This window comes from Wyeomyia smithii, chromosome 3 (assembly GCF_029784165.1).
Source record: "Wyeomyia smithii strain HCP4-BCI-WySm-NY-G18 chromosome 3, ASM2978416v1, whole genome shotgun sequence".
In the NCBI taxonomy this organism is placed as follows: domain Eukaryota; kingdom Metazoa; phylum Arthropoda; class Insecta; order Diptera; family Culicidae; genus Wyeomyia; species Wyeomyia smithii.
Window position 1 is genome coordinate 212,976,376 of NC_073696.1, and position 26,549 is coordinate 213,002,924.

The 26,549-nt window shown below is 38.8% G+C and overlaps 1 protein-coding gene across 8 annotated transcripts in view; it reads left to right on the forward strand.

Moving 5' to 3' along the window:
- Window positions 1-26,549, forward strand: part of LOC129726594 (furin-like protease 2) — a 728,980-nt gene that overhangs the window by 629,876 nt on the left and 72,555 nt on the right. For all 8 annotated transcript variants that reach the window (XR_008728366.1, XM_055683492.1, XM_055683490.1 and 5 more), the window contains one exon: window positions 18,244-18,403. Coding sequence is in view for 7 of the 8 variants with exons in the window: in XM_055683492.1 (XP_055539467.1) it covers window positions 18,244-18,403 (160 nt within the window). In the remaining variant the exon portion in view is untranslated. The remainder of the gene's footprint in view (window positions 1-18,243; window positions 18,404-26,549) is intronic.

Here is a 26,549-nt window from a genome sequence, read left to right on the forward strand (position 1 = left end):
CTACCAGGGTTGATATTTGTTGACACTCTTGAGTGAAAGTAAAAAAAAGCATCCATAAACGTTATTTTTTACAATCCTTTCAGAGTTCTCCCTTCCCGCTTTTTGCATGGAAGTGAACTGTCAAAACACCTCATTATATTTCATGCGATGAAAGCAAGACAACAAAATCAGTTCATCAGTTAACAAAGATTGTCAAGGCATCGGTCAGTGTCAGTGAAAAAGTGTTTCGGTGAGATTCATTTTGGTTGAGTGGACTGTTTGTTTTTCTCTTTCGCTTTGAAGTGAAGATCATTTGGTTGGATTTGTCGTCAAATTTTATTCCGTAACCGTGAACGATGCGCGCGATCTATTTCACGTTACTAGGACGAAAATCTAGTGTATCTGAAAGAGTGCTGCGATCATTGGAAGTGAAAATTGAAAATGATTGGTTGTAATTTTCGAAGAATTTTGCTGGGGAAAATGACTTTTATCAGCACTGCTCCCTACACAAAACACGCTAGTTTCAGTGAGGAAATCGATGACAAAACAAATTGAATAAAAAATGTGATTTTTGTTCGCGCGCTTCTAACACACATTAGAAATAAGATTCAGCCTTCAAAGAGCGCTTAAAGTTAAATATGTTCTCAAGCTCAAGTTTCATTTCTTACTGATTTATTAGAGAAAAGAGTAGCAGATCATTCTGAGCAAGATGAGTGTTATTTTTTCGAAGTCTTTTAGGCATAAAAATGACCGAAAAGTTAGCTGCTCGCAGCACAAGTAAGACAATAGAGCGGCCCACGAAACAGTGGCGAGCTGCATATTTTCAAGGTGAAACTGTGTTGAAGTCACAAATGGTCAACTTCGAGCCACCACTCTGAATTTTCGAAGGCACAATACTCGCAAATAGTTAATGCGTCACTTGTGAAAACGCTACACTATGTTTATGTTGAATGATCAAAGCATCAATCGTTGGCGGCTTTAAAGTTTAATGAAAAAGACGGAATTAGAAAAAAAATAACGCTCATCCTATGTTTGTGTTAATAAAAATAATATCCAGAATATAATAATTCCAATATTCGATTCTCCCTGCATTTACCATGACTATGAAAAAATCGATAGGTCAATCTTGTGAATCTTTTGAAGTGAAATCAATTCCCATGCTTTTCACCGGGTCAATTTGATGTGCCATGCGTTGAAAAGCCTTTATTGTTGTTCATTTTCACATAAAATATAAAACCGTGTATAATTAAACGAAACAAAAAAATTTGTTCAAATTTGTCGTATTCGACATAAATATTCTCTCCATTTCTGTTTTACTGAATAACTTCCCTTATGGAGAGTAAAACTTGAAAAGTTCACATTCAAATATGTCAGTGGCAATCGTCGAATTTTGGACTGTTGTTCGCAATCTTATATGAAAATTTAAAAGAACAATTACCAAAATATTCCGAAACTTCGATATCAATGTTACCCAGTTGCTGTCTTGCATAACACTAATCCCTATCATCGTTATCGCATTATTCTCTTAATCAATCCAACATAACGAACACCTGTACAACACCTGTGCCGCGAACTTATCCCACCGCAGGCAGACTTGAAGTGTACACTGCTATTGGCTGTCCTCTTCGACAGCCCATTATTCCGGACAAACAACATTAACGATCTCGTGCCCATCAATCGACCAGAGCGGTGCCGATTTCCGCGAGAATTCCCCAAATGCAACCTACCATTTTCGCCCTTCGGTCGAGCTATATCCGAAACGGGAAGAGCTTTCCATCAATCAATCAGTCAGACAGTCAATCCTGGCGCCATCGTGGCTCAAACACGTGAATTGATTTTGATTTCGTTTCAATGGGAAGCAAAATCATGTTGAATTCATTAGCGAACGAAACCCGCACGGAATGGAGGGATCCGAGGGCTACCGATATGAGGTTTCATGTTATTCAGCTCGCTTGGGATTTAGGGGGTTAATCTTCCATTAACAACAATCTATTGTTTCTGATTTTGAATAAATCTCTGAAGATTATTATTGGTAACACTTACAGTTACGAAAAAGTTGACATACGCAAAATTTCACTCTCGAGTTTGCCCCATAGTCCTCCCTCCCCCTTTGGTGCTCTTCAGCTATGATCAGATGCCGTATATCTACATGTAGCCCAAGACTCAGTACCGCGCTGTTGCAACCATGGTACCTACTATGAATGGTGCAAAGAAAATTTTGCTTCCTGGCGCTTCGACTGACCGAGTGATACAATGTTAGGCATCCCCTGAAACCGTGAACCTCTCGTATAGATGGATGATGGAGAAGATGACGGCGGTTAGTTTGATTCTTTTGTACAGTCTGCCCAAGTGCGGATGGCAAGGGATTACAATAACAAGCATTCAATGGCCATCCTATTATGCTTCTATCAATCATAACATTCGATAAAGGATGCGATGGCAACCGGCTGAAGAGGATGGCATCAGGCAGAACGGAAACGGGAAGCTTTCGAAGAACGTTGGGTTGCACGGTGAAGACCTAGGTAGATTATGACACCAGCACCAGCAACCATCGTGGTTGGTAATGGAGACGGAACCGGAAATCTGCTCCTGGGTGCTAGAATATTCATTCAAACGGCATTGATTGTAGCAATTTGGATTGGTAACAGTGAAAAGGTTACAACAACGGTGGCTTCTGTAGGCACTCTGAATGGAGTGCAACCGATCGACGATAGAATAGAGATGGAATGAATAATTGAATGGATGAATTTAATTGAGGGTTGCCACAGCGAAGCCAAAGCATGTGCTTTTCGAGTATCGTGTATGTTCACAGAGAGCGAAGCTTTGGAAGTGCTGTTCACCGTGCTGACTGCTAGAGTATGAAAATACCTAACAGCTATGGTCTTTTGTTTTATAAGGATCCTAGAGAGGACTTATGAAATGTTGCATGAACATTGCACATTGTGTATGCTTTATCGTGCTGAATCGTTCGATAGATTTGATAGTAATAATGAACGAATAGCTTGTTCGCATTAGCACAGTTATTGGAAGCCTGTTGTAAGGACTCCTATACAACTATTTTCAATCATTACTGAGTTGTTGCATCTGTACTCAATTCTGGATACAGTCTTGGTCAACTTAATTCTTTTGCGATTTTTATCAGAATATTGCAACGAGAGAATAACCAATATGCTTGCTATGGTGGTGGTTTGGACACCTGCTGTCTTGAAATTTGAGGAACGTGATTCAGTTAACCTTTCACCAAATTCGGATCGCTGTCGTTCGTTGGGACACTTGAGTATCTGATAGTAGACCGTTTGATTCGACCCAATGGTCTAAACGACGGAGTATCATTTTCTCCATCAATTTCCGGATACAGGATAGCATTGCAATCGGCCTATAAGAGTTGTGATCAGAAGCTGGTTTTCCCGGTTTTTGGATGGCGATCACCTTCACTTGCCTCCAATCCTGCGGTACAATGTTTTGCTCCAGGAACTTATTGAACAAGTTCAACAAGCGCCCCTTGGCATTGCCAGGTAGATTCTTCAGCAAGTTGAATTTGATTCTATCTAACCCAGGCGCGTTATTGTTACAGGACAGGAGGGCAACTGAAAATTCTGCCATCGTAAAAGGTGATTCTATCGCATCGTGGCCCGGAGACGTATCGCGAACAAAGTTTTGCGCAGGAACAGAGTCCGGACATACTTTCCTGGCAAAATCAAATATCCAACGACTTGAAGACTCCTCGCTTTCGTTGACCGTTATACGATTTCGCATTCTTCGGGCTGTGTTCCAAAGAGTGCTCATCGATGTCTCCCTCGACGTTTCGTTTACGAACCGGCGCCAATATCCACGTTTCTTTGCTCGGACCAAGCTTTTGAACTTGGTCTCAAGCTCCACATACCGCTTAAAGTCGTCGGGTTGACCTTTCACCCAAAAGAAGGCCTTAAACGCGTCGGATTTTTCCGTGTAGACATAGGAGCACTCTTGGTCCCACCACGGAGTGGGAGGCCGTTCTTTGATCGTCACGCCGGGATATTTCTTCGTTTGGGCTTGCAACGCGGCGTCGAGAATCAAGCCCGCGAGGAGGTTGTATTCTTCAAGTGGTGGGTGATGTTGAATCGACTCGACAGCTTCTGATATCATTTCCTCGTATAATTTCCAATCGATATTCCGTGTGAGGTCATACGGAATATCAACTGATCGCGTGCGAGTTGAACCATTATCAATTGAAATTTGAATAGGCAAATGATCGCTACCGTGGGGATCAAGGACTACCTTCCATATGCAATCCAACCGTAGCGATGTTGAACATCAAGATAAATCTAAAGCACTGGGGCGCGCTGGAGGTTTCGGAACGCGTGTCATATCCCCGTTGTTTGATATTGTCATGTCGAAGTCGTCGCAGAGGTTATAGATCAAAGAGGAACGGTTGTCATTAGAAGGGGAACCCCAAGCCACGCCGTGAGAGTTAAAATTTCCCAAAATCAAACGTGGCGAGGGAAGAAGTTCTATTAAATCAAAGAGCAGCCGTTGCCCAACCTGTGCTCTGGGGGGAATATATATTGAGGCAATACAAAGCTCTTTACCTTGTATTGTCATTTGACATGCGACAGCTTCGACGCCTGGGACCGTGGGGAGGTTAATACGATAGAAGGAATAGCACTTCCTAATCCCTAGAAGTACTCCTCCGAAAGGGGTGTTTCGGTCGAGGCGAATTATATTAAAATCATGAAGGCTAAGATCTACATTTGAAGTGAGCCAAGTTTCACAGAGGGAAAATGCATCGCATTTATGCTTATTAATCAAAACTTTAAATGAATCAATTTTGGGGATGATACTTCTACAATTCCACTGTAAAATAGAGATAGAATCCTTCATCTCAGCCGATGAATTAGCCATCGAAGGATACGATCGCTGCAAGGAGGGGCCATTTAGCAGTCAACTGCTTCAAAAACGTTTTAACTGTTGGTGGAAATGCCAGCAGAAGACTTTTAAGAGGATCAGTTATGTTGAAATTTTCAAAAATCCAGTCCACAATATCTGGAAACTTCAGCAGTCCAGATTCTGGCTGAATCTTGGACGAAAAAGAAGGAACAGTTGGGTTTTTTGATGTTCCTGGAAGTGCCGGAAACTCCTTACTTGAATTCAGTTTTGCCAATCCCGGAGGAGTTTGCTTCGGATTTTCTACAGCACTTTTTTTTTAGTATCAGTCACTTCAGATGGAGAGCTTCTCTGTCCTTTCCTAGGAAGCCTAGGAGAAGAAAGGTTTTTCCTCTTCCTAGATTTCCCGGGTCTAACAAAAGAAGATTCCCCAACTGAATAGTCAGAATCAGACTCATCGGATGGCAAGACCTCGAAGAGTTTCGGGGAAACCAGTTTGGTGGCAGCGGCCTCTTTGAGCATTTCTGCGAAAGTGCGCTTAGAGCGCTCTTCCAGAGACCGCTTGATCTTGTCTTGGCGCAGTTTGTACGCGGGACATGCAGACAGCTCATGTGGAGTCTGCCCACAATAAAGGCACTTTTCAGCACCCTTATTACAGGCGTCATCCGCATGTTGCTCTCCGCACTTGCCACAACGTGCTTTATTGCCACAGTGGGAGGCCGTATGGCCCAACTGTTTGCACTTGAGGCAATTCATTACCCGCGGTACAAACAAGCGCACGGGCAGACGCACCTTGTCCACGAGCACATAGCTCGGCAGAGCAGACCCGGCGAAAGTCACGCGAAAAGAGTCTGAAGGGGTGTAAGTTTTTACACCCTTGTCGAGCGATACTGAATGTAATTGCTTACACTCAAGTATCTTGGCAGGTTCAAGGCTAGAATCCTTGAAAAGGCCTTTTCCAGCCTTCAACAGGTCCTCGACAGTCAGACTCGATTCGCTGACCACACCGTCAATCTCAGCTACGCGAGCTGGAATGTACACGTGGTACTCCCGCGTGAAGAGCTCACAAGCAGCAATCTCGTTTGCTTGCTTGAGGTCGGACACCAAAACACGCAGCTTATTCGGGCGTACTTTGGTAATTTCAGTCACGGCTGTAAACCGTGCCAGATCTTTACATATTTGCATTGTGTTCAATGCTTTCATTTTCGGCCGGAAAAATACAGCCCCAATACCAACTTTGCCCTCCGGATACTGCTTAAGCCGATGGGTAGCTTCCTGCGGGGTTCCATTCTTAACCCTTGGAACTTTGTATCCGGGAGGGCTAGGCGGTCGAACGAGCGGGTTTTCATCCCCGCGTTCGTCGTCCATGTTGGACGCGTAAGCCACACACGCAAAATGCCAATCAACAAATAATATTGTAGAAAAAAAACCAAGAAAAAAAAACTACTTATCTTCTGCAGCCGCTCTCCACCGCAATCAGCGCACGGGCGATGCCAATTTCCAGTCCTTCACACAAGAGTCCGCTAGCAAAAGCTGCAGCCGCTCCAGCCACACAGCAGCACCAGTACAGCCAAACAGTAGTCCGCCGGGTACTGGATCTCTCGCAGTAGCGACACAACGTACAGTCTGTGGCGTACGGTAGCAATAGGCGATGATGCGTTCTTTTGTCTTCAATAGACGACGGCAACGAGCAGCAGTGCACACCCAATACAATGCACGGTGACCTTGAAGGCGATTAACTGGTCGGCACTATCGAGATCGAAATGAAATTGCGACCGAACACGACGAGAGCACAACTCGGAATGAATGCTGAGATCTTAATCGATGCTAAAATACAAAAATTATCCATTTGACAACACTACGGTTTCGAAATCATATATTTTTTTGTGGATTCCTTGATTTATTTTCTTCAAAATTCATCCACCAGTTCCGTTCTGAATCAAGCTTGAAACAGTCTCAAACTTCGATCACTTCACAATAAAAATCTAACTAATTCATAATAAGACTGATTATTATATACCATTCCGTTCCTTGGAATGGCCTTCACCCAATGATGTACACGGTGACAAAAAAGTCCGATCACACGTCTTTGGGGTTAACTTTGCTGCCCCAGAGTTTCGTTTTTGAGCAGTTTGTTTACATTGAGTTGTGAGCAATGGCAGAGTTGAGAGCAGCTGTTATCGCTGAATATGTGAAAGGATACAAACCCGGACACATATTCAAACACCTAAAACCGCTTGGAATCAACCGGAAATTCGTGTACCGGGCCATAATCGGTACCTAGAGACCGGAGGCAACGAGGACAAGGCACGATCTGGACGACCAAGGTCTGTGAGAACTCCAAGGCTGAAAAAGATTATACGAGAACGGATTTGCCGGAATCCCGCCCAATCTGCACGGAAGCTGGCCAGGAACCTTAAAATGAGCCGAGAATCAATTCGCCTGCTTCTGCGCAAGGATTTAAAACTTACACCGTACAAAAAACAGGTGGTTCATGGGGTTACCAAAGCTACAAAGGACAAGAGGTATCAACGGTCGCGGGAGTTGCTCGGTTGGCGCGCAGATGACGAGATTATTTCTTCGGACGAGTAGTTGTTCGTTTTGGAGCAAACAGTCAATCGCAAAAATGATCGAGTTTGGAGTGTGAGCCTCCAGCAAGCTCCTGCGGACAAGCTGAACGTTTCCCGGTTCCAAAATAAGACGTCAGTGATGGTTTGGGGAGCCATTTGCAAGAGAAATTTTTTTCAAATACGTATTAATATTTATATAAATAGCACTTAATTACAACAAAAATAAAATAACCAACATGCTGAACCTTTGAGATCGATGAGCAAGTTCTTGTTTCATTGATTTTTTTAGTGCAGGAAGTTACATCATAGCATAAGTGTTTGAAATTTTATGCAGTACGATATTTTTCGAACATCGAGCACCGATTTTCATGGAATTAATTGCAAATGAAAGATCTTGTTGTCCCATAATATTCAATTTTATTGTAATCGGATTTCTAGTTTAGAGGTTATGTATCAAAATGTAAAAATCATGAAACATCATTATCTCGAAAACTACACAACCGATTTGAACAAAATTGATTTCAAATCAACGGGCTACCTGAAATACCCATACCTTTGGTTTTTTTGACGTAGGACTACGTCTCTGTTTTCTATACTAGATTACACTTTGTGAAATTGAAAATGAAACTGGCAAATGTTGCGTCAGATTTCAAACGATCACAGCGAGCGAACGACATAATGCATCTTAGTCATTTATATGTCGGTGGATAGATAAAATGTGTAACAATTTTTTGATATAATGTTCAACATTGTTGCTACACTGCTTAATGGTGGAAAAAGGTGAAAAGAGCACAGATAACAATAACATGAACGAAATAAATTACACTGCCTTCATATTTTGACTTAACAAAGTGTTTTGGTTTGTTTGTTTTTCTCTAAGCTAAGTGGCCACGCCCTAATGGCAAAAATCTACACTGAACTCGATGCAAAAGACTGCGTGTAGAAAATTCAGCTTCAGTTTAGTTTGTAACACAAGAGCGAGTGGAGTATAGCTGTTAGAGGTACGCGACATTAAGAAACGAGAGCTGCATACGAGTCAACTTCCAGGCAGTGCGGAGCATGTTACCTTTATTTTTCATACGGCAGCAACAGTTACCATCGTACGCTGCAGGATATTTTGCTGGCACAGCTATTAAAGGGCACAGCGAAGAGCAAATTTTATGCGCGGCCAACAAAATATTCAATACTACCGGTGGTGGTGCAATCATCAGCGTTCTATAGCACACATTTCGAGCTGAAGATTATGAAATCAGTTCTTTTTAGAACTATAAATGCTTGAAGATAAGAGTTATGAGAATTTTCACAACTACTCCTAGTGTGAAATGTTCATCTTTTCCTCAATAATCATTTTTACAATAACGAACAGGGCTCACCAAAGATAAACGATTGTGTTGCCTATGAATAGTTTATCACAGCAAGATATAACCCTCATCACAAGAATTTTCACTGCTGAATTGAGTGATTTTCCGGTTCAATTGTTTGTTTGTGCCGACTCGAACAACATTATCAGTCGAATATTAGTAACGAAAATAAGTTAACTTAAGAACCAGAGTGATTTTCGCATCGGAAAAGCAAAAACGTTATTTTGATGCTTATGAAAATCACTCAGTAGTATCGAAGGTGTTTTGGTTTGTTCCTCTTTCTCCAAGCTGTGTGGCCACGCCCTAATGACAAAAATCTAGGCTGAACTCGATACAAAAGACTGCGTATAGAAAATTCAGCTTCAGTCTAGTTTGTCACACAAGAGCGAGTGGAGTATAGCTGTTAGAGGTACGCGACTTTGAGAAACGAGAGCTGCATTCGAGTCAACTTCCAGGCAGTGCGGAGCATGTTACCTTTATTTTGCATACGGCGGCAACAGTTACCATCGTACGCTGCAGGACATTTTGCTGGTACAGCTACTGGAGGGCACAGCGGAGAGCGGAGGAATTGGTTCTTTCCAGAACTATAGATGCTTGAAGATAAGAGTTATGAGAATTTTCACAACTACTACTAGGGTAAAATTTTCATGTATTCATGCATCGTTAGTTTCATAATAACGACCATCAAATATAAACGGTAGTGTTGCCTATGAACAGTTTATCGCAGCATATAATACTAAATGTCCTACGTCACCATTTCATACAACCCCTAGGGCTGTACACCTTGTAGTATTTTAAGATTGAACTAGTGGTTCAAAAGTTATGGAAAGAAACGTGTTCTGAAGACTATTTAATCTCACTCATGTTTCTCAGAGATGGCTGAACCGATTTTCATAAAATCAGTGTCAAATGGAAGGTTTAGTTGCCCCATAAGACCTTATTGATTTGTTTTGCAATCGGACTATTACTTTACCTGTAATGTTTAAGAATGTGAAATCCAGCTATGAAAAGGAACATATTCCGAAGACTACTGGAACTCACTCACTTTTCTCAGTGATGGCTGACTCGATTTCCACAAAATTAGTGTCAATTAATAAGTCTAGCTGCCTCATAACACCCTATTGAATTTTACTGTAATTGAACTGTAACTTCGTCTGTAAAGTACCGAAATGTGAAAATCACAAAACTTAATTATCTCAGAAACTACACAACCGATTTGATCAATATTATTATCAGATGAGCTAATTGAGGGTTAACTGATTAATTATGATTGAACACGTGGTTTCAAAGTTTGGCTGCCCTTTAGGTTCCAATTTCATTTGATTATAATCGAACTTAAGCAACCGTTATATATTAAATTGTTAATAAAACAACGAAAGTTTATTATCTCAAAGGTTACACGACTTATTTAAACATTACTAGTGTCATACGAACGAGTCATCTCTCAAACTTACAAATAACAAACTTCATAAGAATTTGATATGTGGCTCAAAAGTAATGGGAAGAAAAGAAATTCAAAGACTATTTAAAACTCTACCTGCTTTGATCGATATCTATTTTTACAAATAAAAGTTTGAATGAGAAAGGCTGGGTCTGACCGCAAGGTGGATTAATTTAGGTTTTTCACAGTGTGATTTACTAATAGCACAAAACGATACCTTCAGCTCATTGAATCATCTGTGCAAAGCTTCAACCCGGAAAATATGTTATATTTTTTATTACAGTAAATTCAATTCAAAAACATTACAAAAAAATTATCCTTATTTTTATTTCATAGTCTCAATGGTATACACTATTCGTTCGCTAACTGGGCTGAGGGCCTAGCCCAGTTAACGAATGTCGCTCGCTAACTGGGCTGACATTTCAAATGTCGTCAAATACCGAGGGGGATTAGGATGTAATGGCGCTAGGCAAAGTCCCTCAGCGAAAATTGGAAAATGTTTCATACAAATACACTAAAAATCCTGATTGATGCACAGAAAATGAGAAAAAATAAGTTGTTGGCCTTGCGTGTGCTTTATTCGAACTAACCGTTGCCTGGAAACATGTTATTTTCATAAAATGTTTATTTTACCTGGAAACTAGTGGATGGATATCTTATGGATCGAATATGTGATGAAAACCAAAACCATTGAACTGAAAAAATCAATCTCAATTTACAATTCATGTACCCCTATCTCGTTTTGACAACAATACGACAAACGCTGATTTTTGACGTTCATCTGCTTTTTAACTGGGCTATAACCCAGTTAGCGAACGCCCAGTTAAAAAGCATCCCAGTTAAACAGCACCCAGTTAGCGAACAGTTACTGTATTTTTAAAACTAGGCTCAAGCCAAAAATATAGTTCGCAAGCGTCCTCTGAAACTGACACAAAACATTAAAGTCGAAGATGTGATAGCCTTCTTGAAGACGTCTGACGTCTACTCTAAGATCCCTGACTTCGTCTGGTATCAACCATTTGATCACAGATGAAATAGTTGTACAGAATAGCTCTTTTGAGTCGTCTTGCCTTTGTCGGCTTTTTCGACTCTGCCACGCTCAGTAGGGGAACAAGGGGCAAGACGGTCACCCTAAGGAAATCATTCATTATTCTACTCAAAACACAACATTTCAACCAACGATATTCATAATATTCGACATTGACTAGTGCTTTTCATAAAATAATGCCAACTTTTCCTTTTTATTTTATATTAGTTTTCACCAGTGGTGGGACCCGCTAACCGAAAATTTAGCGACGCTAATCGCTAAACGCTAAACGCTAAACCCACATTAGCGGAACTTTCGCTAATCGCTAATCGCTAACTTTTTAATATGTAAATAGTCATATCGCTATATTTATTGCTCGTGTTTTGTAAGATTTGGACCACTTTGATCTGTTTTGGTTAACCCTTTCCGACCGAGCCCACACAATTGTGTAGGTAACAAATGAAGGACAAAAAAACCTAAATCGAAGCAATTCCTATTTAAAAACACTTCCTTGCTCCGGTTTTTTATTTTTCGTAGCAGCTGCGATGTTGACACTAGTGTTATGAACAATAAAACAATGAATAGGACGTTCGAAAAGCGAGAGAGAAGGTTTTGTTCAAGTCAATTATACGGGCCCGGTCGGAAAGGGTTAAACAAACGAAAACAATTACTTTTTAAAGCTATTTACAGTAAGAGGTTTACGAAACGGTATTCTTATTTGATTTTGTATAAACAAGAATAACAAAAGTTATTTAGCTTGCATTAAAAATAGATACTCTTAAAAAAAGTTATCATAAAAATTCAATTATTATCTGAATCGTAAAAGTAGAACCAAAGTTGTCATAATTTCAAGCACATTGCAATGTACCAAAGTTCTTGGTGTGCCGAAAATTCAATCTAGACCTTGTGCTTGTTCTTCAAAATTCTCCTGTGGTTTGTGCGATAACTGAAACTCCATTCTAGGGTAAAAAACTGACAAAAGTAACTTTCGCAGTAAAGTATGTTCATCTTTCGAAGCAATTTACGTACGCCATCAGCAATTCACAGTTTTTCTAAATATTTCTATTGTCGCTTCTCTACAAAATTCAGCGAATTAGCGATTAGCGTTTCGAAGGCCAAAATTTTAGCGACGCTAACAGTTTCGCTAACCAGCTCAAAAATTAGCGAAATCGCTAAATCGCTAACTGAATTTTAGCGTCGCTAATTAGCGAATTTGCGAATTAGCGAAATGGTGCCCACCACTGGTTTTCACTAAAATGAAAACAGTCACGAAAACCCACTATTTCACAACGTGCATATGAAACGAACCGGCTGTGCTGGTAAGACAGACCTATGAAAGACTATAGCAAATTTCTTTTCTATACGGGACGACGCGCTGCGCAAAAAAGCACGTGTTGGAAGCTTACTATCGGCTGCGCCGATGGAATCATTCACATCAATTACATGTAGTATATTTACAGCTTTTAACAATGTTTTTAATGATGATTTTTGTTTCAAATGAGAGTTAATAACTTTAGGTCTCATATCGCATGCAAAGATTGCTGAAAAAAGAATAATAAATGCTGCTATTGTCGTTTTCTCAGACTGCCCATTTTGCTAACACAACATCTGACCGTCTTGCCCAAGAGGCAAACATTTTTTTGGATCGATGTGATTTTCAAAAAAATAATATTTTCTCTAAACTATCTTCACCCACGTGTCTCAAATATGCTCAATTATTGCAATGTCATTGAAAACTATATTTTTCTGAAGTTTTACCGAAGTAGAAGCTTAAATTCGATACGGCCAAAACTACATCACATTGCTTTGCTGTTGAGGGTGAGCTTATTTTGATTATTTCTCAAATAACTAACTATTGTTTCAATCTACATAATATCTCGAAACTCCCAGGATCCTGTTGGTATGTATTGTTGTATGTGTTAATTTCAATGGTTTATATAGAAATGAGCAACGGTCCGTCTTGCTCGCCCTGTCATTGTTGCCCGTTGTTCCCCTACCAGGGAATTTGACTTGCAACAAGGAACGAGTTCACGCAGTAGTTTTTGGTGTTCCCTGCAATCATGCTAGGCGATGCTAATATAACTTCTACAAGAGCTGAACAGCATATCCTTCATTATGATTTCGAAGTATTTTGGTCCAGCTGATAAGGAGGTTATACCACGTTTATTTATCAGAGATGTCGGATTTATCGCCTTTTTATGCACCGGCAACATAAGAGATCTTTTCCGTTCCGAGGGAAATATTGATGTTGAAGATCTATTGAAAATCGCCTGGAGAGGAGCAGCCAAGAAAGCGCGGCACTTTTTGAAGATGCAAAAGAGAATACCATCAGGACCTGGCTTATAGGACTACTTCAGTTTTTAAAATGCAGCTTCACCCATCGTAGCGTTAATATTAAGCACGTCGAAATTTATCACGTCTCTTGGTACTAGACTGACAGCGATGTCTATTTCCTCCGTAGTGAGCTCCCGGTTTTCATACTAGCAAGCAGATTTTTGTGAAAAAAGGACACATGTGGTTTCCTTAAAAGCGGCATGAACATTCCCTAGGTGCAAAACAGGAAAACCATTCTCTCCACGCTAAGAGTTTACAAAGCTTCAAGAAAGTTTAGGGTTTCGCCGGAGATCATCCTCCCTTCGCCTCGCGTACCAAAATGATATGATATTTTCATTATTTTTACATTTAAAAGTAGTTTGATTCTCCAATATTATTATAATATAATCGGTCCTGTATTTTAATTTTTTTTTTTTTTGATAAATAGTTAGAATGGCCATTTCCTGAATAGGGTGGACAGAAAAAAAAATTATTAGATATATTTTATTTTCAAAACTTTTGAATCAGCTCATCGATTTTTGTTCCTTTTTTACGCTGCCTTTGAAGTTTTTAGAGAAATTTAAAATTATCAATTTCTTGTTTGAGGAAAAATCAACGAATCAAATATGTATACTTCTGAATGCACAAATTATAAAATTATTATATATCTCATCATGCTTTTAAACACAGAGAACAGATATTCATTTTATTTTCAAATAATTTGTTAAAGCTTGAAACCGTCATTTTATACATAGGTGGTAGTGCTACGTGGCGCTCACGTTGCTCTTGTCAAATGTGGCTCTCGAAATTAAAACAAGAGATATTTTTAACATCAATAACTTTGAACAGGATATTCACATTCTCACCATTGCAATGGTTAAATGTTTGTTCTTAAATGCTTTAGAAGTCGTTCGTAGAAGTTTCGATGTGAAAATATAAATAAAAAAAGTTACAGCAAAAAAAGTATTTAAATTTAAATCGGCTTTTCAAAAAGATAGAAAAAACGCTATTTTTTACAGAGTCGAGAGAGTTTCTGTTTTGTTGTTAGCTATATGAAATTTATGTCAGATTTTCTATGTTTTATGTAACGAAATAAATTTTAAAATCGAAACGTAGGCGATGATCCCATTAAGAATGCTAAGCCAAAACAAAATCTTTTTTTTTACAAAGTTGCTCAAATTAATGGGACCACAACATCGTAGGACAACTTCTTTCTCTACTTACAAAGAACTTAAGATTTCATCGAAAATTTGGATTTTCGTTAACAAGCTTCATCATATGTCACAACTTTGTAGAAAAACCTCTCAAAGCTCTAAAATATTAGAGGTGAATCTTGAAAAACTAATTTTGTTAAATTCCTGCCATGCAAACTTTTTATAATAAACTCATTTATCACTTGGTAGATCATTTCTTTTTTCTCTTCGAAAGATATAACTAAACGTTTCTTGTTCGCCATGTTTAGACAGCTTTGATCAATAAATCTGTCAGCACTAGCAATGAAAAATCTAGTAATCCAATCGTCACTTATAGCACAAATTAAAATGATCAGAAGGGAAACCGTTTCCACAGATGGAAAACTTTGATCTGGGGTATTTGATAAATGTTACTACAATAATCGGTGAATTAGTAGCCTCAACCGCATTTCGAATTTGTTACCAGAGATAATTCACACCACTAGTAGGATACAAATTAATTTTACACGAGTGCAATGTTTCAGTTCATCGCCGCGATTAAAAGCGGACAGAAATCAGATACTCTTGGAATTATTTCTACATAAATAATTATTATACTGTCGAATCTAGCACGAATGAGCGAGTATTTCGTTCCACTTCAAACAACACGAATTTCGACCACAAACAACAACGAGATCCGACATAAAACCCATTTCTCTTACGCTAATACCACCAAATCCCATCACCCGGCTCCCATCCTCCTCCCAATCCATTTAGATAAGAATATTTATTGCAGTTTAGTAAATTCCAGCAGATAGATCCATATCACTGCCGCCTGACGACGCTTGAGAGAATAATCGTGTCGCACGACTGGTCTTACATACCAGCACCTAATAAAATTCAGCTTTAATCGAATGCAAATTACATCAAACCAAAATTCCAGCAATCTTACCTACCCCACCATCACCCCCGCTTGCCATCCATTCCACGCTAGCGCACAGCGCTGTAAACGGAACGCCGTTGTAGGGTTCGGCAAATGTCTCGGCTGGCAGTATAGACGAATAGATAGATGGCCAATGTTTCCGGTACAGTAACAGAAGAAGCCGGCTTCCGGTAAACGATCCGAACAAAGCTGGAAATCACATGTAATTCAATATAGACACTCACCATTCTGCCAACCGCCGAAATAAAGGGAAAAAATGCCCGAGTCGCAATATTCTCCAACGTGGAACAACCATCAGACTCAGTTCATTACAATCACTCTTCGTGTATCGTCGGCTGCCGGATTTTAGATAGGACAAAACAGCCCCAAACCGATATCTTTGGGAACCGTCGGTGTAATTTCACATACGGAGCGTGCTCTGACTGGCTGGCAGCGTTTTCCTCTGTAGCTGACAGCCACGCCACGAATAAATTCCTGGCTTCCAACGGAAAAATTAGCATACAATGTGAACAACGTTGGAAAATTGCCCTCTCCATCGATGTGGTTGAGCTTACCACCACCGAAAATCCTTGCCCTGGAGCGCTGGCCCAGATGTGGTGCGTTGCGTCAAGGTAGTGAGTTTTGCTAGAAAAAACCGACGCTACCATTGGAATCAGTTTTCGTCTTATGGTCGCTAATCGACTAACCGCAAGCAGAAACATTTCGCTAGTGTGTTATGTTGTGGGATGCGTACATCCAACGCAGAGATGAGAAGATATCGGATGTATATTAATGAATATATATTCAATCTTGCTGCAGTGCATGACCCACATCCTGTCCGGGTCCACTCCGGCAAGGATATCCCAAAGGATATCCGCCTGCTCATTTCCTTTTTGCACGCTGCCTAGCCTAGCCCAGCCAGCTCCCCCCCCATTTTGCGATGAGCGAAAGGCGCTATGACCGACGAAGCTTTGGTCTCGTATGTCAACCGACGATGATATGTTTGCTCGGCCTGAGGCTCCCGTCTGGACAAGTGAAACTAATGGTCTTGGGTGTCATTTCTTCCCAGCGTACACAGCGGAGCGCACGATACAACCTAAAACCGACCGACGCACGTACACAAAGTCACAAAGCATACACACACTCCCACACACACGTACACATAGTGAGCTGGAAAATTCGCATCAATCGAGAAACACCGCAGCGGCGGAGTCAAGAACCATCTGTCTCTGTTAGCTGGTCTGGAACTGAAGACCGAGAGGATAACGGCGGCGGCGGCGGCGGCGGCCGAGCGGCATACCGAACAGCAAGGATCTGGCGACGGTGGACCTTTCAACATTTCGCAAAACCGACCCTGTAATTATGAAAATTAATTGCTCTTTGGTGGGTGCATAATATTTGCTTAATTATTGATCAACAGCCTCCTCACTCGGAAGCGTTTTGCGGGTGAAAATTGTTTTAGGATGTCTGCGATTGCTATTAAGCGGGAACATGACACGCAACGGATGGGAGTGGGTGCTGCAGATGACGATGGTGTTGATGATAATGATGATGATGATGCTGGTAGTGGTGATAGTTTATGGATGATGGTGTACGTTTCGCTTGATTGGGTGATGGAATGGTACTAAGCTGCAATGAGCATTTCTGATAGTATAACTTTTTGGATCTAGACATGTCAACAGTTCTATGTTATATTAGAATTAATAAATACATCACATCTCCCAGTTGAGTTGGTCCTGTACATTAAACAGTTGAAGTCTTGAACCGATTGAAATGTTTAATGAAAACATGTAATTTTTCAAAACATTTTTTTCTTCTGTGGAACAGTGTTGTAATCAATTAGGTATTTAATTCTAATTAAAAACCTATGGTTGCGGTTTTAGCTTGTTCGAACAATGAAAATGTGACTGAACATGCTGCGTGTAGAACTGTTAAATATCGAAACCAATTAACAGTCGATAAAAGAAATATGAATTATACAGAAATAAACAAAACAATGCATTACGCAACAAGCACAACATTCGAACTAATCAATTTTGAAAACAGCATTCCACTGGAACCACGTAAACAGCTCGAGTCCAAACCTCTGCATTTCCGCAATCCCATCGGAGTAATGGCAGCAATGAACACAGTACAGAAGGCACATACAAACATCAACTTTTATCGTTTAACCGCATTCACTACATGAATGCAATCTACACAAACGCACCCAGCAAGACCACAATAAAACCAAAACAATTCTGTCATACATATCTAGCAACGATAAAATCTCTATTATCTATTGAAACAGATAGTCTCCGTCTCGTTGACAATAGATATATTACACTGTTCGAACGTCTCTACTCCGTCTCCGTTGTGTCCATCAGCTATTGAATATCGTTTTGTCTGGCATGAAACAACAACTTCCAATCGTCTGGAGAACAATTGTGGGGGAGTGTTTGATTGTTTGTGTGTGTCCTTTTATTTTCCGAATGTGTAAACAAACCATTGTTCCCACAATGGTCTGCGTGAGTGTATATGTGTCACGTGGACTAGCGTAACGCAGATTGATTTTAATTCATGGTCTGTTTTTATTTCTACTCATTCTTTCGCTAGGATCCGGACGCCTCATACGACATCAACGGGAACGACTCGGACCCGATGCCACGGGACAATGGCGACAATAAGCATGGAACCCGATGCGCGGGAGAGGTCGCAGCTGTGGCATTCAATAATTACTGCGGCGTTGGAGTGGCGTACAACGCCAGCATTGGAGGTAAGAAGACTGGCGTGCAAAGCATGGTTGAAACGGGTTTGGTGTTGGCCAAACCGGGGAATGTTTGACGGCAGACAAAAAATGGAATAGCATGAGTCGATGTTTTTATACCGGCGGTTAATGTCAACTAAAAGCCACCCGTCATTCTCATTTTCCCTAGTGAAGGTCGTTCGAAAAACCTGTAAAGCTGTTTTTACTGCTGATTTTCCAATCGAAAGTTAATCAGCATCCAATTTTATGGAATGTTCTCTACACTCAAGTCATGTCGATGCGGTTGATTTTAATTTCGGTGACAGCGCTTGAATTGGCACATTCCCAATTACCGAAACGTCGAGGCTTATGACATTTTTTGTCAATTTGACGAAATAGGAAAGAAATTCTGAGTAAACGCTCTCATTTTCAATACGAGACGATACAAACCGGTACGATGAATGATGAATTGATAACATTTATTCGAATTGAACGGTGAATGACAGCCTGATCCAATGATTGTATAGAGCTTGCGAAAATGCAGCATAAAATCTGTCAAATTTAATTTACCTAACATATTGCGCGTATCTTGTTCGTAGACCCCTTCAAACCTATTTTTATTTCTGTTTGTCAAACCAAACCAATATACAAAAGCTATTGGCTGTTTTATTAACATTCAATTTGAATTTTATTTAAATCATTAAAATAATATGAGCTTTGAAAATATCAACACAAATTTAATTATGCCCTTACCGAAATGTTAAAAAACTGCCTTACTTATAAAATTTTAATGCAACATATAAAAGTAATGATCATGAACAATATGAATATTAAAGTAATCATAAACGTACCTGGAATTAACAAATACTACTTGACTATAAAGAAAAAAATAATGAACAAAAAAATATCAATTAACTGCATCGCGAAACGTAATTAACAAACAATGTTTGCGGGTGTACCAAAAAGTAACATAGCAAACGATTATAATAAATATGACGGTCAACTCAAAACTTATTGCAGGTACGTATATTATCATGCTTCCTGGAGTGTTTATTGATGGAACTTGCTATTCAAGTGGAAATGATACAAGAGTATAATCACTGTTTTTTTTTTATTAAACTGATATTTGTCAGAACTTACAACAAACCTCTGTGAAAAAATTAATGTTATGCCTGGTAATTTAGTTGATATGTGGTAGAGTTTAATGGAATATGATAGAAGTTTTGAAGCTTGATGAAAAATATTTTCACAGTCTTCTTTATATTACATTATTGATGTAGGTATTGTATAAGGTGATTTCAGACACTAATGCAAGGTGTAATGCGCCTGAGAAACTTGCCAAACCTGAAACTATTTGGAGATTTGATTTTTTACCCCTGGAAAAGTCAAAAAATCAAAAACAATTAGAATGTTAAATAATTTTATTCTATCACTTATTGAATAACACTGGTCGACCAAGTGAGTGCATTTCAAAAGCTCAAACCGGAAAAAATGAAAGATTATAGCTATTGAACCATTCCTACGATGTGTCCTTACCAGGGTTGCAAATTTTCACTGTCAGTGATAGATTCTCAGTTGAAACTGAAAACTACGAATATCAGTATCATCACGAACGAGCTGAATGTGATGATTGCTTTCAGCTCCAATCAGTTGACAGTGGTAATGCTGACTAGCAGCCTTACTGTGATTTCGCACACGCTATGTTGCTCTAGCGATGTTCATGCGGTGTATCATGAAGGTGTCTACCTACTTCATTGACTTCATGCAATGCATTGGCACAGATCAAATAATTCCGATATTAATTATTATATATCATTTATATCACTGGCATAATTATTGACTGATGATTGACTCGAGTGTCACTCAATATCAGTTTGAAGAGAGTGAGAGCGAAACTGCTGTTGTATCATTTTCATTTTTCTGTGTCAAAATTTCGCAACACTGGTCCCTACACGCAAAAGTTGGAGTGTGCGTAACCATATTAATTAAAAAATTAAAAATTAGCGCATTTACTGATTAAATTTGGAACCAGTACAACGCATGTGCTTTGGGAATAACGCATTTGATGCTCTAGCGTATCTTGAATGTATTACGTGGCTTCAAACCACTACAATTATAAAGAATCAACCGATGTTCAGAAGGCTGGCATCGTTAAAATATTGTCTGATCGATTCACTTTCATGAATCAGGTAATTTGAAAACATCATTCAATCACTAACAGTAAACAAAAGCATTAGATTTGTCCAAAACATTTTGCATTTAATTGAGCATAATAATTACCTTGACTTTTTCCCAGCCAGTGAAAGCTTGCACGAAATATATCACTCAGCTCGGACATTATGATACCTGGTTCGAGAGACTTCATAGGTTCAAAGGAACCTAATGCCCGTTTGATTGAAGCTTTCGTGAACAACCTTCGAGAGAGCAGAATGGAGTCATTGGACGCCGTACACCGTGTCCTCAGACACTACCCTGTCAGTTATTTGTTTGTTTACGTTGATACTTGTAAAGAAGTGCGTGTCCATAAGAACTTGATTCCTTTTGTATGACGGTAAGACTACCGTTCTTTCTTTTCAACCACTCAACACAATTGGTGTTCAATATCCGCGCAGAACTCGGTATTCATCTCGGTTGTATGTGCTTTTTACCCTGTCGAACAAGTCCCTAGCCTCACGGTGGAGCTTATTGAGCGTTTCGTTTCACCAAGGCACATTGCGACAAACAAACTTCTCCTTTATAGGACCGCTGGCCAGGTTGACATCAGTGGTCCTACATTTGAGATCACGTACAGCTATGCTTATATCGATTGTGTAAGATACGAGGACCTAATAGTCTTCTTCGGGCTTCCTGAGATCTCGATTTGCTAACAGAAGATGGTCGAGTAAATAAGTGAACTCCTTGGAGTACTCTGCAGAACCTTCTCTCCACCTGCAGGTTTGCGAGTTGACTAAGACATCAAGCTATTGCTAGCCGTCTTCTGAACCTGACGATGGCTTTTTCCCTTGTACTTGTACTCAATGCTTACTCAATGGTCCAAATTCATACAACAAGAACTTGGAATCCACTATTTTCAGCAACAAAAAATGTGTAAATCTCTTACATAATAGCAGATATGACATTAGATGTGGAAAATCTATTTCAAACTATTTTTTTTTGTCAAATTTTCCACTATCTTTTTCTATTCATCATTTTGAAAAAAGTCCGAAACGCATGGTTTTTATAAAAAGGTGTAAAGGTTGTGCACGAGATGCGACCGCAAGCCTAACGTATTAATACCCTGTCTTATATCAATTCGTTTTTTGCAATAGGTTTGGGTCATAATCTCCACTAACAGTATTACCGAGTTTTTCTCTCAAGTCGATTGAAATACTATCTTGGACTTCGTTGACGACGAACACGCCGCTCCAACTCTCTTCAACATGTTAACTTATGTTATTGACAGATACGTCCCAAAAAAGAGCTACCATCTGCGTCTCGATAGCCGTGGCAAACGAAAGAACTTTGGCAGTTGAAATCCGAAAAAAGAGCCACTTACCAAGCACCGTAAGCTACCCCTCCAACATCACTGAGCGAGAACTACCCACACAACAAACAATACAATTTGTATACACCTTGCTAGGGGCAGAAATCGGGCAAGTTAGTCCATTTAAGGACTTGAAAGCTTACTTACGCACATTTCGTACGCCGTTAATAGAGCCACTCGAGTTTTGAGATTCATCTTCAGGACTGCTAGAGAATTTTCACATTATCTCGTTCTATATTAGAATACTACTCGGTTGTCTGGAGCCCTGATTAACAACCGCTGTAAACTGCCCGAAGAGACGCAGCCAAGGCATTGTTCACCACGAACCTTTTGCAAGAACGTATCGACTGTGCTGCTCCTCGTACAACTCGATGCTACGACTACCTGCTCAGCAAACTAACTGCAGCATATTTGACGTAATAGTTGGTTTCCAAAGATTGTTCAACAGAGTATCTGTTGATTTAGTCTCAGTTTCTTTTGAAGTTCCAAACATAATTAGGACGTTTATTCCCGATCTCACTTAAACATTTGTTAATACATCGCGCAGTTTCTTATGTAGAAGTACTTCTATGTGCTGTATGGTTGTGAATATTAACTCGAAAACAATTCATGCTCTGGGAATGTAATGGACAAAATTTTCTCGGATTATTTTCTGAGTGCAGTCGGCAATCATATTACTTCTGAGCCCATCTGTTTGTGGAAATTGGGAATTCGAAAAAAATAGGATAAATTAACCTATAGTGAAACACTCTCCCATAGTGATCCATTCGTTAGACTAACTAAACTTCTCTTAACATCGAAATATAGGGTAAATTAACCTACATGGGACTCCTTTCCAAAAACGGAGTACTCCTCAGATTAGCTCAATTTTTCTTAAAATTAAATCGGAATTGATTATTGTTTATCGTGATCCTGATGCAGATTGTTTTTTTTTTTCCTTTTTGTATGGACCCCACTGAGACCCGTAGTTTTCGATCTTTTGTGGCATTTTTACATTTTTGCAGTGCTATTTGTTGAGAAGTGACCTGCTCCGTGTTATTGTGCTTTTGTCTTCTTCTTCAGACTTAGTAGGTTACTGCCATACTTTTTTTGTTCACACAACATTTATTTGACACGACACAATACTACTGCCTTCCTTATAGACCTTATCATATCCTCCTGCAAGCTATCACTCTAACAGTGTATAACGTGCTATATTCTATGATATTATCGAAGCTTTAGACCTGTGGTTATTAAGTCTGGTGGAAAGAGTTTCGTGTGGAAGAGCCTGAGAACAAACCCATAATTAAAGTCCTTTTTGCCAACGAATGGCTTGATTCTACTAAGATGCGAACCTATAACCATTCCCTTGTCAAAGCGGGCTCTGTAACCTTGCGGCTAAGAAGCTCTGCTTATGCTGATTGGTTAGAATCGAGTAACTCAAGGGAATTTCAGAAAACTGCCAAATATCTTATCTATATGCAGATTGGTTAGATAAGATATTTGGGAGGTTTCGCGAAAATTGAGGTAATCTGACGAGTGGTTCACTATAGGAAAAAAGTTCACTATAGTTTAATTTACCCTATATCGAGAGAATAAACAGTTTTTCGTCAGGATGGTTCACTGATGAAAGTGGTCCATCCAAGAAGTTCTACCCTCCAAAAGAAATCTGAAATGCAAGGTTTGTTTCCCTGCGAATCAATCTTTGAGAAAAGCAGTGCGCATCTTGTCTGTTTTTTTTTCTTTTTTTTTTTAGCTAGAGCGTGTTAACGTTTTATAATCGTAGCATGAGTTAAAAGTGGAGTAAATTAACCTATAGTGGACCCCTTTCCTATAGCAGGCCACTGGCAGATTAACTCTATTTATGCAAAAACTCGAGGTATTTAGAGAAAACTTCAAAGGGGAAACATCTTATCCAGCCACTCTAATCAAAAATATTTATGAATGCCGATTTATGTTCAGATAAATTGAGTTAATCTGACGGATGGTCCACTGTAGGCCTGATTTTTAGATCCAAAACGGTTTGTTTGATCGGTGTGACGTTTCCGATAAAGTTCTAGGTAATAATTTCGTCTTTTTAGGAAAAAATATATACTATGAAAAAAAAGTAAAATAAAAAATTGATTATTATTCCAAAAAACTTGTTTTTTTCTATATTTGATTATTTTAATAAAAACTACAAAAGATTACCAAAACAATGTACACTGTCTGATCTTGGAAAAATCAGGGAAAAAAAGTTACTATATTTTTAAAGGAAAGTTTAATTTTTTTTCACTGTGTATATTTTTTTGGAAGGACAAAACTATTATTTACTATTTTGCCAATGAGACTATGCAAATCTAACAAACCGTTTTGTGTGTAAAAAATATCTTTAATTCCCCATAGACTGCTCTATTTGAGATGGGTCATTCCATACGAAGTTCCATACAACTTGGACACGACCATCACAGATTTTGCTCAAAGTTGGGTGGATTATTCATCTACTGTCTCTTTGGAAAAATCCCAAATTTGGTATCGATTGGAATACCCCCTGCTCTGTGGGACCCCCCTGTTTATTGCAAAGTCACGCATTTTTTGTTCAAAATCTCTTTTTTCTTTTTCTTACAATTCATAGACGTAAGATGTCCGAAAAATAATGATAGATGATTTCTAAAGAAAATAAACCTTGGAAAATTTCACATGAGAAACAACTATCATCCCGAGGTAATATTAGACAATCTCGAGATATAACATTTTTACGAAAAAACTTGTAAACTTCGTAATTATTTTATTTTATAATTTATAGACGTAAGACACCCGAAAAATAGTGATAGGTGAATTTTGAAGAAAATCAACCAAGGAATCCAGAAAAATATTGTTTTCGACCGGAATTGTTGCCAGATAGATTATTTTTGTATTTTAGAACTAAATTTGCATCTTTCGGCAAATGCAGCCATTTTGATTTTAAATTTGATAATTACATCGTGTTCCTTGGAAAATTTCACTCCTACCTACAGACGTCCTACAGAGCGGGGGGTATTCCAATCGACACCAAATTTGGGATTTTTCCAAAGTGACAGTAGATGAATAACTCTCCCAACTCTGAGCAAAATCTGGGATGGTCGTGTCCAAGTCTGTGCTTTTTCGTGGTCACTTTGTATGGAATGACCCAGATAAAGAACATTTTTAAAGCCACGGTTTGTTTGACTTACAGGGGGGCCATCCACATACCACGTGGACAGATTTTTAACGTTTATTACCTCCCCCCCTCTCCCGTGGACAAATGTCCATATAAATTCCTTTTTTTTTGTAAGGACCGTGGATATCCCCCCCCCCCAGGCTATCCCTAGTGTCTTTGGCAAAGTTAAAAAAAAATTTTTCTTTCCATGATCGGACAGTTCTCAATGTTTAGGTAATCTCTAAGAATTTTTATAAATTAATCAGATTAAAAAAAAATTTTTTTAGATAATTATTTTAATTTTTCTTTAACTTTTTCTCAAGAAACATTTTTTTGTCAGAGTGTAAATTTTTTTAAAAACGAAATTATTATCTACAATTTTGCTGGAAGTAGCAATAGCAGCAGCCAATATCACAAAATGGCTTATTTCGCCCAAAGATACATCTCTGCAAAGTAAAGCAACATAAAAAATGGTCGATTGAGTAGGTTGCATGTGTTTTGCAGAATTGCTCCTGTACTAAAAACTATATATTATACGGGAAAATATACTGAAAAAAATTAATCCTCTAGAAATTATTAGGTTCATTTTAGAAGTAGAAGTGTAGACTTAATAAAAATATTGTTGAAAAAACATAAATTACGAGAAATAAATTGTTATAAAAAATATAGGGTGATCAGCTCCTAGTTGTTTTTTTTTTTTGAGAAATTTCACTTCTAATGCAGCAAGTTGGTGTTAAATAACGAGTTGGTGTCAAATAACGAATTGTAGAGTGGTTAAAAACTACTAATTTAAAAACTAAAAAAATAATAATATTACCCACGGTTTTTTGTGAGTAAACATTAGAATATGTTGAAAACAGTGCTATTTTGGAACATTTTTGCCTACAGAACGTTATTTTTTACACTCACTCAAACGGGTAAAAGCTGTATCTTGTAGAAAATCTTCTCAGCTTCCAGTTGAAATCAATAGAATTTCTCTAAGTGGTATACACTTGGAGTTACAGCCACTTAATGGAAGAGTATCCAAAAAAATTAAAAGTTGAATAACTGCAAATAGATTAACGTTAGGCCATACGCGTAGAAGAGGTTCTTCATCAAATGTGGCCCTCTATTAGACCCTGAAATACTCTCAACAAGAAACCACACACCCTGCATATGTTACTGATTTTTTATCATTAAATTAAATATAAATTAAATATTTGATTTCTAGATTGCTGCTATTTTTATATTTGTTGCTTGAGGGGTTTACTAGGTACACATCCAATGATACGAGTAAAAAGAGAAATACTGGTTTTTCAGATTTTAATCTAGAAGCTATCAATTCATCAAACCCCTGCTGCTTTCATTCAAATATAAATAGTTACTTTTAGCTATATTACTTTCTATTCTATAGAAAATCGAAAAATGTTGTTTTTATAGATAGTCCACTATTTTGACATAGGATAATGCTCTGTAGTTTAGAGTGCCACTTCCCAATTTAACAAAAAATAAGCTGATCCTTCATCAAAAATCACCGA